This window comes from Malania oleifera, chromosome 12 (assembly GCF_029873635.1).
Source record: "Malania oleifera isolate guangnan ecotype guangnan chromosome 12, ASM2987363v1, whole genome shotgun sequence".
Taxonomy (NCBI): domain Eukaryota; kingdom Viridiplantae; phylum Streptophyta; class Magnoliopsida; order Santalales; family Ximeniaceae; genus Malania; species Malania oleifera.
Window position 1 is genome coordinate 65,300,944 of NC_080428.1, and position 18,168 is coordinate 65,319,111.

General features: G+C 34.7%; 1 protein-coding gene across 1 annotated transcript; it reads left to right on the forward strand.

The window, feature by feature from the left end:
* The first annotated feature begins 9,227 nt into the window (after window positions 1-9,227).
* On the forward strand, window positions 9,228-16,456 carry LOC131143739 (probable protein S-acyltransferase 22). The gene is made up of 9 exons (XM_058092019.1): window positions 9,228-9,902; window positions 9,988-10,101; window positions 12,141-12,554; window positions 12,898-12,966; window positions 13,047-13,118; window positions 13,576-13,704; window positions 13,909-13,989; window positions 14,117-14,299; window positions 15,091-16,456. Exons 1-9 carry the CDS (start codon window positions 9,861-9,863, stop codon window positions 15,883-15,885), a joined length of 1,899 nt encoding a protein of 632 aa, XP_057948002.1. The 5' UTR covers window positions 9,228-9,860; the 3' UTR covers window positions 15,886-16,456.
* The last annotated feature ends 1,712 nt before the right edge of the window (window positions 16,457-18,168 follow it).

Consider the following 18,168-nt stretch of genomic DNA (forward strand, 5'->3'; position numbering starts at 1 on the left):
ATAAGATCTTAACTCTCTCTCCTTGGTACTTAGGTTTTGAGGATGAGTTCTCTAACACACATACACAATATATTTGAAAGCAACAAGAATCAACACAAGAATATATGTGGTTCGGCAATGCCTGCATCCACGGTAGTAATCCGGCAAAGGTTTCACTATGTAAAATGAAAGTACACAATACAATGGATTATAATGATATTCTCTTTTCACAATATGCCCAAAAAGACATATTTAACAACCACTCAGAGGCTTCCCTCCAAATACCCAACCGTCCCAACGTTCACATTCAAAATTTGAATTCTTTCTCGCAACCCTGAGAGCACTCGTCGACGAACAGGATACACTCGTCGATGATTGGAGTCCACTCGTCGACTAGTGAGGCCCACTTATCGACGAGTCACTGAATATCTGAGATTTGTTGCTCTCGGTATCTTAGATGTTTGAGATTTTCTAACTCTCAGTATCTTCTCGTCGACGATTGAGGCCCACTCGTCGACGAGTCACTACTGCACAGCAAAAAGACTTCATTTATATATTTTTCCTCCTTTGTTTATGAATTTCACTAAGTATATAAGAGTCACAAAAAAATACAATATTGCTAAATATTTAAAAACTATTCATTAGACATTTGAACTGTCATTTTGAAAGTCTTGCATTCGAATCGTTCGATTCTTTAGAAAAAAAAAAAAGAAAAGAATAAGAAATGAAAGATATATCACTCTGTTACTTATCAAATGTAGACTCGATGTGGGCCTTAAATGAACCAAAAAATTATACTTTTTTTTTTTCCATCATCAAGTCATAGGCCTAATCATCTAATGGCCATTCTAGAGAACTCAAAATTACATTCTATCTTAAACATTTCAATCCATATCCCTCTTTAATCCCAAAGTGTTCAAATATAGGGACACACCTATCTAATATATAAACCCCACCTCGCCCCACACCTATGATGCATAATTTAGCCGTCCTCCACAACTACTGTCAACCTACAATTATGTACACATAAAACAATAAAATTGAAAGAAAATTTTTAAGTACCAGGGAAAGAAGGCAACAACACGGTATTTGATAACATAAATTTTAAACCTCTGATATAGATTTAGGTTAATTTGAATAAATTTTAATATAATTTTGTATTACATTTTATCTAAATTTAATACAAATATAAAATTTAATTATTTTATTACATCTATAATTGGACTTTAAAGATTTGCAAAATCAAATTTCAACTCTCAATTATAAGTGACATATAAACTTCATATAAAAAATTTTAAACCTCACTTATTTACAAACTTCGACCAAATAAATTATTCTAATTAAATGACATCTACACTAGCAAAATAGAATTAAAAAAGAAAAGGGAAAAACAAACTTTGTCCCTTGAACCAAAATCACCCTCTTTGAGATCTTATTGTTTAACTTGGTTGAATATTTTTTTCAAATTCCAAGGATCTAAGTTTCCAAAATCCTTGAGTTACATTTATTTTTGGATATTGAATCAGAGTTGTAACACCACAAACCCTTAAACTTGGGTCTGGTGCATTATACCTGATAATATCCTGATAGATCATAATCTATAACATACACGCAGCGGAAAACATAAACATAATTTTCATATAATATAATACCAGAGTTTACTAATTCTAACTCCCAATCATAATAAATTAATCATCCACCTGCATTCAAATATATACATGTCTCCAAAACTTATCCACAAATACCAATATGTTTCACAACCATCCATATCTTATAAAACTTAAAGCATAAATCATAAAACATAAAATATATATATCAAAATTAACATAAAAATATATCATTTTCTCTTTTTATTTACCAAAAATGTTTTAAAATCTCGAGTTCTCTAAGCTCGATCTCAAGGAAATCCTGAAAAAGATAATTTCATATTCGGGCGAGACACATCTCAGTAAGGAAAGAAACCATATATTAAACACAATGTGTGGCTAACATAAGGTGTATAACAACATAATATTTAACATTTAAAAATCGTTAACACAATTTTTGAAGTCATTCTCTGATCCTAATCAAACACATGCAAAAGATTTAACCCACGAGAGTTCCCGAAGATAAAGGTGATTACCCGCCCATACAAGTAGCACCCCTCTGCTCTGATACATTTAGCAACCCGAAGATCACAATTTAAGCATATCAGGGCACTCATCATATTCAGTAAGCCCTCAAGTGTTAAATTGATCTCGTACACATGCAGTTCATACAAAAGTTTATTGGTAAAGGCCCTAAGGATAGGGAAATCTACCCGCCCATACAAGTAGGTTCCCTCCGGCCTAGTACGTTATGCGGCTGCTGCCACATTTGTAACTACTAGTGCACTCGCCTTACTCAGCAAACCCTCAGGCGAAAAGTACGCCTTGCCCAATTGTAACATATTCTACGTACATACATACTTCTAATATTATAATACATTATTCTTTCTATCATTATTCAATCATACACATCTGTTTATATTCATGACTTAACATTGCATTACGTTTCACTTTAAGTGTCTTTTTCCCATTTTACAATGTTCACATATCACATTTCATTTCCATTTCATTCATTTCCCATTTCATTTCATACCCAACATCTTTCAGCTGTTTTACTTAGTATTTTTCAATTGTCATACATTTACCCAACATCTTTCAACTATTTTACCTAACATATTTCAACTATTTTACCCAACATATTTCAACTGTTTACCCAACATTTTTTAACTGTTTATATGGTCGCATTAACACACACAAGCAACACAATTGATATCATATTTCATTCACAATGCATTACTTACTTAACCTGCATCTCATACATTTAATATATGTTTACACAAAATCTCATGTCACACATTTTAGTAATAAAATTCATACATTGCCTGTAAAATAAGTCAACCAACATTTAACTTTTATATACTGAAAATAACTTTCATTCTTTACATAATTATCCTGAAAATATTTTTCCACTTTTATCATTTCATTTTTGCATAAATATATCTAATAAACAATCCTAAACTCAAAAAAATATAATTTAAATCGTTGGCATTTTAAACTTATATCGAAACATATACACGTATATATAACACAATTTATTTTTCATTAAATTCATTGAAATTCTGATTTAATATATATTTTTCCTCTTACCTGATTTCTTGAACTACGCCAATAGGGACCCTAAAAAGATGCCTGCAACGCTCATCGGATCCTAAATCAAAAATCCTAATTCCATTAAATTAACCCTAAATAAAATATTATTTTAATATTTCTTAGGGCCATAAATTCTAAATAAATAAATATACCTTTAAATTTAGTTAAATTAACAAATTTCTCAAATCTCACTCTCGCTTTGGAGTGGGGCTTAGAATACCTCAATTGAAAATTTATGCTCATCAAAATGACAGCAATCGGGACTAGGACCACGTGATGGTACCTGGTCGTCAATTTAACAGCAAATTTAAAGCAAAATTGAGAAAATGGAGAAAAGTTACCTTTCCCCAGGAGCAGTGCCTAAGTCGTTCTCACAACAAATCTACTCTAGTAAAAATGTCGGTGGCGGAGTTAGAAATCCAATGACATCTTCCTTTTCCTGATCAGTAGAATATTCGATGAGAAATGATGGAAAAGAGAGAGACGGAGACGAAAGAGTGACGAAGCGCTGGGGTGTCTGCCTCAGCAATTGAGAGTTAGATTTCAATTTGAAATCTCTGCAGCTTCCTAAAGAAGCTGTCTAATATATATATTAAACTTACCTATATTATATATATATATATATATATATATATATATATATATATATACATATCTTTATTCCAATTAATTTTTTTTTGCTTTCATACTATTCATTTTTATTTGTTTATTTAATACATTAATTTAATAATATTTAACTAATTAATTGATTAATTATTTTAATTAATTATTTTTTTAAAATTTTAATTTTTTTTCCGGGTTGTTACAAGAGTAACTAGTGAAAAAATATGGAGAATTATACCCGCTATTTAAATTATTTAACAAATTAAGTAGTTATTCATTCAATTTATTTTTTGTTTTTCAATTCAAATTTTGAGTGTACACCTACCTTATGTTTGGAAAAGTTTTGGATTTGAAATTATCTTGGATTTGGATAAGATATAATATAAAATTGTATTAAAATTTATATAAACCCACTCAAATTCAATCTAAAAACTGAAATTCATGCTTCTAAATGCAACATCATATCATTCCAAATTACAAAGTTTCAAAATAGAATCATCAAAATTAATTTTACTTATATGTGGTGTAACTAAGGGAAGCCTAACCAATATACTGAACTTTTCTAGTTTTCAAATTCATCCAATTGGGTAAAAATAAACACATGAGTTAGGATTACGAGTTAGGCTCCTTTTACGATTCACGTAGAAGCATAGTATCAAGAACCAAACTTATACAATGTCAAATTGTCAATATAAAGACAATTTAAAATAGCTATTTTAATCTAAATAATTCTCTTTGACCTTTTATTGGAACACTCATAATATAAAGAAAAATTCGTAAAAGCGGCTAAGATTAAACCTACATCCTACTTAGAATACATATAACTTTAACGAACTCACCTAACAAAAACATAGAAAGTTGTCCTCTAGAGTTACATCAATTTCAAAGGTCTAAGTAATGGAGCATACATTATTTAATATTGCTTAATGCATTATTTTGGAAATTCAAAATAAGATAAATCGGATAAAGACTTAGAAAAAGAGAGACAACAATGATTACGCACTATCTCAATGTATTTTTCATCCAATCTGAATTCGATTTCTAAAATGAATGAGCCAATATCATATTTAGGGACAATAATAGATACGTGTGAATAACAATATCCTAAAAATGGGTAAAACACACATGTAGTTATTGGGCGTGTAATGATTAGCATAGCATTCCTCACATAAACAACATTATAAATTTAATTGCAACCATTATTTAACTTTCTCTCCAACCTAACTTTTAACCTAAATGACAAAGAAAAAAGAACTTGGAGATCATCTAGACAGAAGAGAAATCATAAAAATATAACAACCTATATAATACTGTCAACTATGCATGCTTTGCAGAGAAGATCAAAGTCTAGGTTCTGTATTTTAAAAATCCATAAACCCTAATAATACTAAATACAAGTACCCCTGGTCCTCTTGGAGTCTTGACCCAAATTTCCTCTATTAAAATTTTCAAACTCAAACCTACCCCAAGAACTGTTATTGCCAAAAGACCCAATGACCTAATCAAATATTACAATATGGAATTGGGCAGTGACCCCTCCAGAGGTCACCTTCAGAACTGCTTGTCCCTCAGCTCCCACATGCTGTAGGATCTCTTCTTCTTGCCGCGCCCACCCGGGGCTCCCACAATCCTGTACCACAAACTTATGGTGTACACTTCACTTCCCAGAGAGAGAGAGAGAGACTCATGGACCGTTCACTTCCCACAGAGAGAGGGAGAAGGGTAGGTTTTGGGGAAGTGTGAGGGGCAGATGCCCTTGAGCCTTAGGGCATGCAAGACAGAGTGTGACCCAAAAAATTAAATGCAGTAGGGTAGAGGCTGTCAGCAGGGGGATGTACAGTCTTTTCTTTTTTACAGGGTTGGTAAAGGGTTCTGTTTGGTTTTTCAGTAATGAAATCTGATGGCAGTGCCCCTGCAGGTGTTGGTCCTCCTCATGGATCCCACCTTCACCATTCTGGGTTTAGAACCCTTTGCCCAATCTGGAGGACCATCAAGGGCATACTGCTGGGGGTCTATGGAGGAGTTTGCACCTAAGGAGCACAGGATCAGCAGTTGCCCAGTTGGGCTGTGGGCTTGGGAGGGTTGATTTGGCCTTGTGCTATTGTTTTTTACGCTTCCATATTTAAATTTACAGAGCTGTTCATGTCGCCAAGTCCAAAATCTAACAAGAAAATGCCAAATTTTATGTTACAAAGGCATTCAAAAACCCTAAGCAGCCTCCCTCTCACTTTCAGTCTTTCATGCCCACTCCCTCACTTCCCTTTGTGTCAAGGCACATTCAAAAACCCTAATCACCCTTGTGTCACTCTCCTTGATCTCACTGGAGACAAAACTCTATACATGGCTATTAATTGCATTCATTATATTTTAGGTATTTTTTCATAGCAAAATAAGGTATTACTCAACTATTATCAAACCATTTATATTTGACAATAAAGGAAGATTTTACTCTCTATTTTTGTATCCTTTCTTATTATTTTTTATTTTTAAATAGTTGGACAGTTATTAAATAAATATATGATACATAATAAATGTAGTTTGTTCCATGCATTATCGTATTCTTTCTTTTTTGGGTCCATCTTAACTAATATTTCTCATTTTTCTTTTGTAGGGATGAGTTTGCTAGTGTATCGGGATGCGCTTCCTTTAATTACGTCTCGCACACTAATTCAGTGTTGTCCAAATAAGTATCGTCTCTTGTTTATAATTTTACTTAAACAGTTATTAAAAATATAAAAATATGAAAAATAATGGTTAATATTTGACATCAGTATTTAATTGTTACTATATATAAATAAAAATATTTTATTAATGTGGATCAAATCATCTTTAGAATTTTGAAAAATTAATTTATTTTTAGCTCAAATTAAGTTTGTTCCAGAACAAGCAGACTAAAAAAATTGTCATTGATTCATGTTAATTAATGAACATGCTAAGCGAAGATTGAATATCTCTCTAAATTTATTAATTTTATTTATTTGTGTATTCGAACAAAAGGGAGAGAGAGCTTTATGAATTTATGCTCCAAGAATTATGAAAAATAAGTTGTGAATAAGAAGAATTTTTTATTTTTAGGTTATTAATATTTTCTCAAGCATAATTAATTGTTGTTGATCAAATAGGTAGGATGTACAATTTCCACAAAGTATATCAAAATTTTTTATAATATTTCTATTTATTTTGTGTAAATGGAAGCAATTGACAAAAAAAATTATTTTTTGAACAAATTATGAAATAAAATCTACAGTTGTTATCTTTTTTGCTAACATGCAGCTACTTAATTAGTAGTGTAGCCTTTTTGACTTCTAGGAATTGCCATTAAACTTCTACCCTACTAAATTGCAAATTAGTCAGACGACATAATTAGGAACTTTAATCACTTTAGTCTAAGCAAATTGAAAGAAAAAACAAAGAGTGAGATAGATATATATATATATATATATATATATATATATATTTCAATTTAAATTTTGAGAAAAAAGAGTGAGATAGAGTGAGCAAATTGCATCAATACGAAAAAAAAAAATGAAACGAAAAAAAAAATTAAGACTTCAATTTCGTAATTTAAACACATAGAGACCAATAACCAAAATGGAGAGAAAAATAACATCATGTGTAAAAGTTTTGAGAAAGTAGAATATAAATAATTAACTTGGATGAAGTCATTTACATTGTAAAAACTATATTGTACTTTTTTATTTATCTAATTTATTCATTACAACTTATATTTTGATTTATTATTTTTATTATATGAAAAATATTTTGAATTTTATTTATAATATTTATGGCAAAAGTCACTTAATTCTTTTAAGTTTTGATAAAAAGATAAAGACCTTCATTGATGTTTAATAAATGTCACAGACCTCCCAGAAGATTTTAAAAAATATTTTAAATTTCTCATAAAGTTTGTCAAAAAGATATAGATTTATCCTAAAAAAGTTATCATTTTGTAAAATATAAAAAAAAAAATTATATATTTTTAACAAACTTTAGAGGAGATCTTTAGATTTCTTGAAATGATTTTTAAAATGTTAGAAAAGAAAATATTATTTTTTTATTAAATTTAAGAAAAGGTCAATATTTTTTGTCTTAATATTTAAATTTATAGCACTTTCCTCCTTTTTCATGCAAGGAAATAAATGCAGAACAAGGAGAGCATTAATCAAGCATTAACGCAAGGGAATAAAACAAATATAAAATGAGGGGAGAGGCTAAAGCATATTGGCCCCCGTGAATTGCTTTTGGTTTTTATGTTGACCCATATTTTACCATGCATATACATATATATGCATATATATATATATATATATATATATATATATATATATATGTATAGGCATGGATTCTCAACACATGGGTAAATGGATTTGATTGCCCACTACTTCCAAATTCCAAGCCCTCTTCCTTTTACTAAGTTTAACTTTAATTAAGACACCCCCATAACTTGAATCTTAATATATAAACAAAAAAACACTTAAATTTGTTGATATTGTGTTTGGAAACATGAATTTCGAACTTTCAATTTAAATTTGGATGCATTTAGACAAAGTTTCAATATAATTTTATATTACATCTTATCAAAATCAATACAAATTCAAATCCATTCTCTCTCCATACATAGGATAAAATATTTTAATAGTGTTTTTTTCAAAATAATCTTCAAGAATATTTTGAATGCATACAGGATTAGCCCCCGAATGTAGGATCATCTAGCCTCGTGTGTGCTTGAAATGTTTTCCGGAGATCCCTTTTAAAAAGTTTAGTATTTTCCTTTACTAAACGAGAAATTCTGAGGCGAGATTTTTCTATATGCATACATAGATACATACATACAAACATATATATATATATATATATATATATATATATATATGTTACAACAGGACAATGTTAAATGCATCCAAAGGGCATTTTGTAAAAAGGCAAACCAAGTTTATGATAGGTGCAGGAGCTTGAAGGAGAAATGCCATTGAAGAATGGTGGAAGAAAGAGACTCCCATCAAAATTCAAATTCTTCTGCTTGTTGCTCCCCCCATCCCATCTCTGTCATTCCTTTCTTCAATATGACCACACCCAATTACAAGCGCATTGGTCCCCATTTCAATTGCCTAAATACATTAATTTATCTGTTTGCCATTGCTCAACATAATCTGTCTTTTCTGCAAATACAATCAAATTTTTCATCAGTAAAATCACCCACAAACCTAAGAGGACAGGAAAAAAAAAAAAAAAAAACAGTGAAGGGTTATGGAGTTATATTTACACTCAGAGTACAGCAAATTTTGACGTGAATCATTATCTCTCTTGAAATTAAATATGTATTTTAGTAGATATTGGTAGCATGCGTTAGGTGTTTTGAAAATATATTAGAAGGAAAAAAAAGAGAAAAGAATAAGGGGCTGTTTGGGAGGGGTAAGAAGAGGGGTAGGAGAGGGAGTATACAAGCTTTAAAGGGGGTTGTTAGCAATTACAAAAAGCAGACCAAACAACTGTCTGGTGCAGTGGTCTGCGCGACACATGATTTGCCCATGGAAAAAGGTGATGCTCACCAACAAGAAAAATTTAAGGGGAAAAAAAAGTGAAGAGGGGTTTAATTGAGAGCGAGGTAATTATACGCATGAAAAGAAAAACCCATGTCCTGTTCCCCCCCCCCCCCTCTCTCTCTCTCTCTCTCTCTCTCTCTCTCTCCATGTCTGAGAACAGATCTCTGTACATGTAAAAAAGGCTCGCAAGAAAGAAGGGAAAATCTCAGCTCACACCCTCTTCTCTCTGGGCTTCCAAACTTCCACGGCCTGCCATGTTTATGATTGAGTGACCCAGAGAAAGTTTCCTCACTCTCCACACTTCTGCTCTTCTTCCCCCACTCAAATCATCTCTCACCCAAGGAAAATGGCAATGCAAGCTCTGTTGGGTCGTCTCTGAAGTGAATCAGTGACCTCCATTTTCCTTGAATGCAAAGGAAAGTGAGAGGAAAAAATAAAATAACATGACGCAAAAGGACAAATATTAAATAGGGCGAAGCAAAAACAGTTCTTTATCTTTGTTTCATATATATTTTGTGCCTTTTCCCTTATTTTTCCTGAGCTGAAATTCAAGCAGGAAATGAGAAAGCATGGTTGGCAGCTTCCATACCACCCGCTTCAGGTATTTTTTCTACTTTATTTTCTTGTTTATATTAATTTTTTTTTCTGATGCCCATTTTTGAGCGATGTGTGTTTTCTCTGCTCAGGTTGTGGCTGTTGCTGTGTTTCTGGCCTTGGGGTTTGCCTTTTATGTGTTCTTTGCTCCATTTGTGGGTAAGAAGGCTTTACAGTACGTTGCGATGGGGGTCTACACCCCTCTTGTAAGTAGTTTCACTCGTTCTTCTTTTATATGCATTTGACACTTATATTTTCAGGGGTTGATGAGCTGAGATCTGCGCTTTTTTTTTTTTTGGTTTCTTTTTTCTTGCTTGAGGTTTCTGATTCACGTGTTTGGGTTATCTGGCTCTAGTAATTTTCCCTTCCCTCTAAGTGCGTTCCTTTCCTTTCTTTTCCAGTTTTTTTTAGTTAGTTTCAAAATTTTGTTCACAGATCCTTTCAATTTCGTCATGAACTAGTAATTTGAGCGGCTTAGCTGATGAGGGCAAATGGGTTGCTTGTCATGTAGTATTTTCTATAGCCTTTGTAATCCACTGATTTTGTACTTACGAATTTCCATCTAGATCATTTCAGATTGGGGTTTATTTTTTGTTTTTTGATTAGGCAAACACTTAAACGTCGATCTGATTTTTGTTGCTACATTCCAATGCGATGCCTAATGATTTTAAGTGACTGAAGTGTTTGATGAGTCGATGACCTCTTTTGCCCTCTGCAATTGTGGCTGTATTGCACGAACATTCATGATTATGTCAATGAATTGAAGTTGAGGTATTGATGATAGACTACACTTGTTCAGTTTTGCATTAAATTTTTAATTTTTTTTCCATTTTGAAAAGGGTGCATTTGGATGCCAATATTTGGATTTAGTGTATTGACATCTAGATCCCAAGCCATAGTACTTTAAATTTGGATGCCTTTGAATCCAAGTGGAAAAAGTGGTTTGAATATGGTGTATTCTTTATTTTTCAGTGAATTTTGAATGCCAGGGACACAACTTGAGTCGCTTGGCTTTGTGAATTTCTACCCTGTGGAATCATCTGAATGGTGAAATCTAATTCTCAAAAATTCTAAATAGAGAAAAAAAAGGAGAAAAAACAAAAGCTTGTCTATTTGAATGCAACTTAAAAGAAGTATTTCTATTGTTTGAGCTCTGCACTGTATTTGGTCTACATTTACTGCATGTTTGGTACGTAGGAATAGAAGAGAATCGGAGGGAATGGAATCCAATTTATCGCTTCATTTGATAACAATTTCCATTCAGATTTTCATTCCATTCCTTTCCTACCCCATTTCATTCCGCAAGCCAAACATTCCATTATAGAATAGTGTATAAGTTGGATGAGTAACATTGAAAATTTTCAAGTTCTTCCTTTGATCTAGAACGTATGTGTTGATCTGTGGCTTGATGTTGTGCATGGATTACTACGAAGGATGCTTATGAATTGCAAACACCTCAGCACATGAAGGGAAAGTGGCTGCAAAGTTATGGAATAGGTGGGGTGGTCAATTGCCCAAAGGGGTTTTTCTTGGAGAGCATTGTGTGCAAAGTGATACTGTCTTACTCTCACAAGAGTGAAAAGGGTAGATGGCTTTGCCAAAGGGAGGTGGTTTTTCCCCAAGAGAGAAGGCCTAAGATGTGAGCATGATTTTAAACTGTATTGAGCATGGCATCACAGTGCAAGGTGTGACTTTGCAGGAGTGGTGTAATGGGGACTTGGGTTGAGTGATGTGTAATTATACCCTTTATCTCCATTGTAGCGTGTTGTTTTTGTGGGGATTGTGGATGTAGGCAGCATAAGGCTGAAGCACATTAAGTCATCCTGTGTTGTGTTTGATTTTTTGTTTGCCTTACGTTTTGATGCTTCAACTGATTTTTTTTTTAAAACGCTTTTGCTTGAAGTCTACAACACTCTTAAACAGGAGATGACTGCATTTTTTAAACTGCCCCACTTCTACAGGAAATTTTCAGGGAGGGTGTTATTAAATGGGAATGTATTCCTAGAAATCTTAGTTATGAAATGTTATGGAGATCTTGTGATATGCATGTGGCATGCTATTTCTATGCATGGTAAAAGAAAAAGTTCAAAGTTACAATATATGGCTAGTTTTAGTAAATGACACAGAAACTCGTCATCATATTACCCTCTCCTTCCCGTATAATGTTTTGTAATCGAATTCTCGTCCCATCAATATTATATCCGTTTTCTCCGTCTAACCCATGCCACACCTATTTTGTCCTCAGATTACTTGCGTCTTCAGCTTGTATATTTGGTGTGCGGCTGCAGATCCAGCAGATCCAGGAGTATTCAAGTCCAAAAAATATCTTAAAATCCCTGATAAAGGAAAGCATACCCAACCCAAGGAATCAAAACTAGGTGCTGGTGAGGAATCAACTTCATCAATACATGATGCAAATGCTGCTTTAGTTGGACATAAACACGTTGATCAAAATGTGATGGGCATGGATGCAACTATAGAGGGGCCAGTTACTGAAATTGAAAAGGATGCATCAACACAAAAGTCATCTTGTTTTATGGGCCTTGTGGCTATCTTTCCCTGTGCCTTTTTGTGCAGCTGTTCAAATTCACAAGAAGAACCTTCTGAGCAACAAACAAGTGAAGATGGCATGTTCTATTGCAGTTTGTGTGAAGTAGAGGTGTGTTGAAGCATTTTACCCTGACTAATATTGACATTATTTTGAATTGCTCTACAGATCCATGACAAGGCAACTTGAATATTACTCATGTAAACACTAGAGATTATCATTGCAATTGCACAGTCCGCATCATTTATGTAACTATTCTTTGTCTCAATCAAGAGCATCTTGTAATTCTAATTCGGCAAGAAACTGGATTGCATGATTAAATCCCATACATTCTTGATTATTCCAGTTTGCAAGGCTGAGTCCAGATGATTACTGTTTTCTGCTTTTGTGCATTGATTTTTATTTGTCAATGAATGAGGTATTAAGTTGTTGAGAGATAATTTTTCTATTGCAGGTTTTCAAGTACAGCAAGCACTGTAGAGTATGTGACAAATGTGTCGACCGTTTTGATCATCATTGCAGGGTATTGCTGGATCTTTATTTGGCACTAAATTTCTAGTTCCTTGGCAACACCTCTAACTCCTTTTTGTCGTTGGATTGTAGTGGCTCAACAACTGTATAGGCAAAAAGAACTACCGACAGTTTTTCACCCTCATGGTTTCTGCCCTTCTCTTGGTAAGCATGAGCATCCATCCCCTACCATGAATTCTCCATAGTGGACTCACAGCTGCCAAATTCCCATCAATCTTGTGTTGGTCCCCTACTTCCCTTGTGTCCTTGACTAGGTCCTGGTGGCTGGTATTCCCCTGGTTCAAACCCTCTTCAGCCTTGCATAAATACCTCTAGTCCCACTATATCAATGAAATTCTTTGAAATTGAATACCATGCCATAATTTTATTTATCTATTGGCATGATTATTCATAAATTCCAAGCTCTTCATAAAAGTCCACCAAGGCATGAAACCCAAATTCCCTTTTCTTGATAGTTTTTCTATGAACTATGATCCCCAAAAGGCGGCATGAACCTGAAGATCATGGCGAAGAGTAAGCATTTTATTTTCAAATTGTTTTCATTTAATTGATTATTGACAGGTATATACATGGTTTGTGCACCTTGGGCTTGAGATTGCAGCTTATTCTTCAATGGTCAAGTGGAATCCTTGTAATAATTTGCTGTTTACTTGAGCGCAAGCGATTTGATGTGGAAATCACCTCCAAGCTGGGTAGTAGTTTCTCTTTGGTACCCTTTGTTATTGTGGTGGTGAGCATTCTATTGCCTTTTTTTTCACAATATCCTAGTTATTTCCTCTTTAAGCTGCAGTGAGTGGAATGTCTCTGCTGATCAATTTAATTTAATTTTTTCATACTTCTATTGAGAAAATGAAAATTATGTAAACGAATTCCGAATTCTGTACTTGATATTGAGAATTGCTCCTGACTCTTACAAAATTGAACTTCATGACAGGCAGTGTGCACTATTTTGGCCATGATTGCAACCTTACCACTAGCTCAGCTGTTCTTCTTTCACATTCTCCTTGTAAAGAAGGTAGACCTGCCAATCATTTGTTCCTTCAATTATTATGATGATGTTTTATTTCAATAATCAATACAATAAACTGAGAAACTGTTAACTGGCAACCTGTGATGTCTGAATTAGTAATGCCTGTGCACAGGGCATAAGCACATATGATTACATCATAGCTCTGAGGGAGCAGGAGCAACAAGCTGGTGGAGGTCAGCAGAGCCCCCAAATGTCTCAAGTTAGCTCCCTTACTGGATTAAGTAGTGCAAGCTCCTTTACCACTTTCCACCGTGGTGCATGGTGCACGCCTCCACGCCTGTTCCTTGAAGATCAGGTATGTTTGACTGATCTGCAGTTTTCTTGAAATGTAGATAATACTCATGGACTTGCAGGACTTGTGTGGAGCACTTATCCTGTTTTCCCACCTTTCTGGCGGCCCTGATAGTAGTCATGTTGCATTGGAATAGGATATATTTTCTAGAGGATTTAGTTAACTTTTGAATGTCATTCTGCATCAATTTTGATACCACCACAATTTTTTAAAATGAAGATCATGAAATTATTGTTTTCCTATGGATGAGTGCCAAGAAAAATAATAATAACACCAAACCCAATGTTCCCATGCCATATCTCAGGGTCTGGGAGGGCGTGATGTACTCAACCTTGCCCTTGCATACATTACATTTGGAGAGGCTGGTTCTGTGACTTTAACTGTGACATTTGAGTATAACATGCCTACTGTGGGGTCAAAGCTCACCCTTCAAAAAAAGTAGCTAGTTTGCAATGCTCTGAGAAACCAAGTAATGAGTCATCTAATCTAGGGGAAAAAATCAACTTCATTTTTGCCAACTGTCCCCATCCCTTGTATAAAAAGTTTGAAAATTCTAGGGTTTTCAAATAAGCAAAATGGTCAGTCAAATAAAGGTTGCACCTTTTGGGGATAGGACTCACTTCCCATGCCATTGTGTGCCATAGCAATTAGAAACAGGCTGAAAATTTCTAATGGCACTGACAAATTTCTGGATATAAACTTTACCCATTTAGTTTAATAACGCTAGCTGAACAGAATAAAGATTATATACTTATGCTGATGCTGCTGCAATATCTGGTTTGGTTTTCTTCCAGTTCGATGTAGTTCCTCCAGACACTGCATCTGTAAGCTCATTAGGAAAAAAGACTCTGGGAGAAGAACCAATCAGGAAAAAGAACCCTGGAGCAGTAAAAATCAGTCCTTGGACACTGGCACGGTTAAATGCTGAAGAGGTCTCCAAGGTTGCTGCAGAGGCTAGGAAAAAATCCAAAATCCTACAGCCTGTGGTGAGACGGGAAGCTCCTTTTGGGCTAGAAACGGACAGCAGTTTTGGAAGCAGCAGCCGCCGATTGGTCCCAAGGCCTGAGAATAATAAAAGAAGAACTAGTAAGCGGGTTCGCCTCCCAGCAGACCTACCCCTTGAACCCCTAACAAAGGCTTCTGCTAAACCTGCTGAGAGCAGTAAACATGATCTGATCACTCAGACATCAACCAATTTGGCTCCTCTACAGCTTGAAGCCAGAAGCGCCTTCCGAACAAGCCAAGCCATGTCAAGCTCAGGTGGTATCGCTGCATCTTCTCCTGAGAGTAGTCTAGGTTCACCTGATCTCCACCCATTCCGTGTCTCCTCATCAGGTGCTGAAGAGGCAAGGCGGCTTACTGGCCTATCCACTGTTAGTGCTACTGCTCAGAAGGGAGCCATATTGTCAAGGTCAACTAGTGATGGCTATGAAGCTTCTGGTGGGGAAGATAGTGACCGAGTTCCTATCAGGGCCATGCAAAGGTCAACAAATTGGAGTAACCTTCTATTCAGTTCTGATCATGATGAGAGGGTCATAAAATTGAAGACATCATCTGCGTCTGGCCATGCTGACAATAGGAAGCTTTAAGCAGGAGTTACTTGAAATTGGATCAATTTGAATCGGGAAAAATTAAAATTCTTTCATTTGTGGGCGAGGTAAATAGTCGAATTAACCATTGTCTTTTGTGCAGTGGCATTTGTTACTCGCTTGGAGGCATTGGAGCCCATTGTCATTTGCCTAATGGCATCAACTAATGGCTTGGATACATTAGAGGCTTCATGAAGAAGATTATGAGAAGCTGTAAAGATTTCTTAAATTTTGGGTTTCTCTGAAAAGATCAAGCTAAGTTTTAGCTTGAGCTTTGTAACAGCCTCTGATTTTCACTTGCCACTGCAACCAACCAGAAACAAGTTTGCCAGTGCATTGCTCACAAATTTCTTGCCTGTCCTCGCTTTGTGGTTTCTTAAGATCTGGCTGTGCACACATTTTCTGCAGAAACCTTAGGAGAAGTCCCTAGTAGCTTGTGTTGTAACCGTTTCACGCTTTCACTTCTGATCTGTGCTTCTGGCATTGTTTCAGCACCCTCATTTTTTTTTGCTTTTTATGTACCTCCAACAAACCACAACTGAAATCAATAGCAGCAGGCTTTTTGCAACTATGCTACCTCTGTTTAAATTTGCAATATGAAGGGAAAAATAGTTGGTGAAATTGGGTTTGATCACAAAAGAAGGCATAGCCGTGGGGCAAGGTCTTGGGGAGTGCCAAGCCAAACCCCTGTAGGCAGACCTGCAGCAAAAATAAAATAAAAAGAAAAAAATGAAGTACGAAAATGAAATAAATGCTTGGAAATCAATGGGACCTGCAGTCTCCTTGCAGATTGTGACTTGTATCCTGCTTGTGGCGATTGAGCTTTTGGATTTGGACTTGTATGAGCTTGTACAGGGCTCTTACGTGATTCATAATTTGAACTTGAATGTATGAGTTGCATATCCTCAAATGCAAATTAGTAGATCTTTCCTTTAAATTCTGGGATGGATTAAAAATGAGCAAAGTCTAATCAACTGATTCTATTTTCATTGTATGGATTAATTGGATTGCCACCCTCCATCCTCTGGGGGTAGATATGGAAGTGAGTCATCCTCTACTCTTAACAGCCAAACATGGCAGAGGGACACAGTAGAATTATGCTAGTGTTTTGGCGAAGGTAGCACACCTGTTTTTGGACATATTAGGTGGGCAGACCTGACGGACATTTATACATTCCTCGGGAGTGAGGACAGCGGAAAATACATGTGGTATGTCTCAGAGAACTACAAGGCTACAAGCCTACTAGTGACAATACCAGCTCAACAGATAAGAACAGGGATTGTCCGGAGTAGGGTGTTTGTGGGTCGAATTGAATCTAAAATTCTAATCAATTTGATCTTGTTGATTCAGTAAAAAGTCAATCGTAAACTGAACCACCACCAGAGGAATGCTGTCTTTGATGGTCTGCATAATCACCAAGAACTAAGGTACTGTCAGACGAAACAATTGAGAATACACTGCTAATGTTTTATTGTTATGTTTGGTAGTAGGGAAATAGGCAGGGAAAATCAGAAAGGAAAAGGGCCAGAAAAGAAAAATGGCTTTCATTTGGTAGAAGAAAAGCCAAGGGAGAAAAATGATGGATCTAAAGGTGGGAAGAAAATATAGTTGACAACTGACAAGAGACTAATCCAATAAATTCGGCCACACTCATTTTCTTTTCTTTTGCTTTCCATCTTAAAATGAAATAGGAAAAGGAAAGTACACTTTCTTTCATTTTCTCTTCTCCCTTTCACCATTTCCTTTTCCTTTCTTTTACTTTCTGTTCTTTTTCATCCTCCCAGTCTCCAGTTGTAAATTGTAATATACGAATGTAGTTTCTTTCCTTCCAAACGTTCTAGAATTCTATTTTGTGGCAGAAATATTTTGCTCATCTTACAAGAATAAAAAGTACTCTTACCTCTCACCCCGAGTAAAGGTAGAATTTTACATTACTTAACAAAATCAAGTGATAAATTCGATTCTATTAAATTCTTACATTAAATATGTAGTTAAAAAATTGAACAAATGACATTGACCTCTCTCAAGATTGAAGATTTGATAAAAAGACAATAACCTTTCTTGAAATTTTAAAAATTTCAAGGATCTCCCATAAGGTTTTAAGAATTCTAAGGACCTCCCATTGTATTTTGTAAAAAAGAAAAAATTTTCTAAAGAAAGTTTGGGTGTTTTTGACAAATTTTATTGGAGGTTAAGTGTCTTTTGTCAAATTTTACAGGACATATATGTTTAGAATCAGGGTCCAAAATCACAATTACAGCAATCAGAACTTTGTAAAGATTG

Bases quoted from the DNA above. Each gene is read 5' to 3' on its own strand.
- LOC131143739 (XM_058092019.1), top strand. From the start codon at position 9,861: ATGAGAAAGCATGGTTGGCAGCTTCCATACCACCCGCTTCAG. The intron at 12,555-12,897 runs GTGTGTTGAAGC...TTTCTATTGCAG, and splicing joins GCAGTTTGTGTGAAGTAGAG to GTTTTCAAGTACAGCAAGCA. The intron at 13,119-13,575 runs GTAAGCATGAGC...TTGAGATTGCAG, and splicing joins TGGTTTCTGCCCTTCTCTTG to CTTATTCTTCAATGGTCAAG.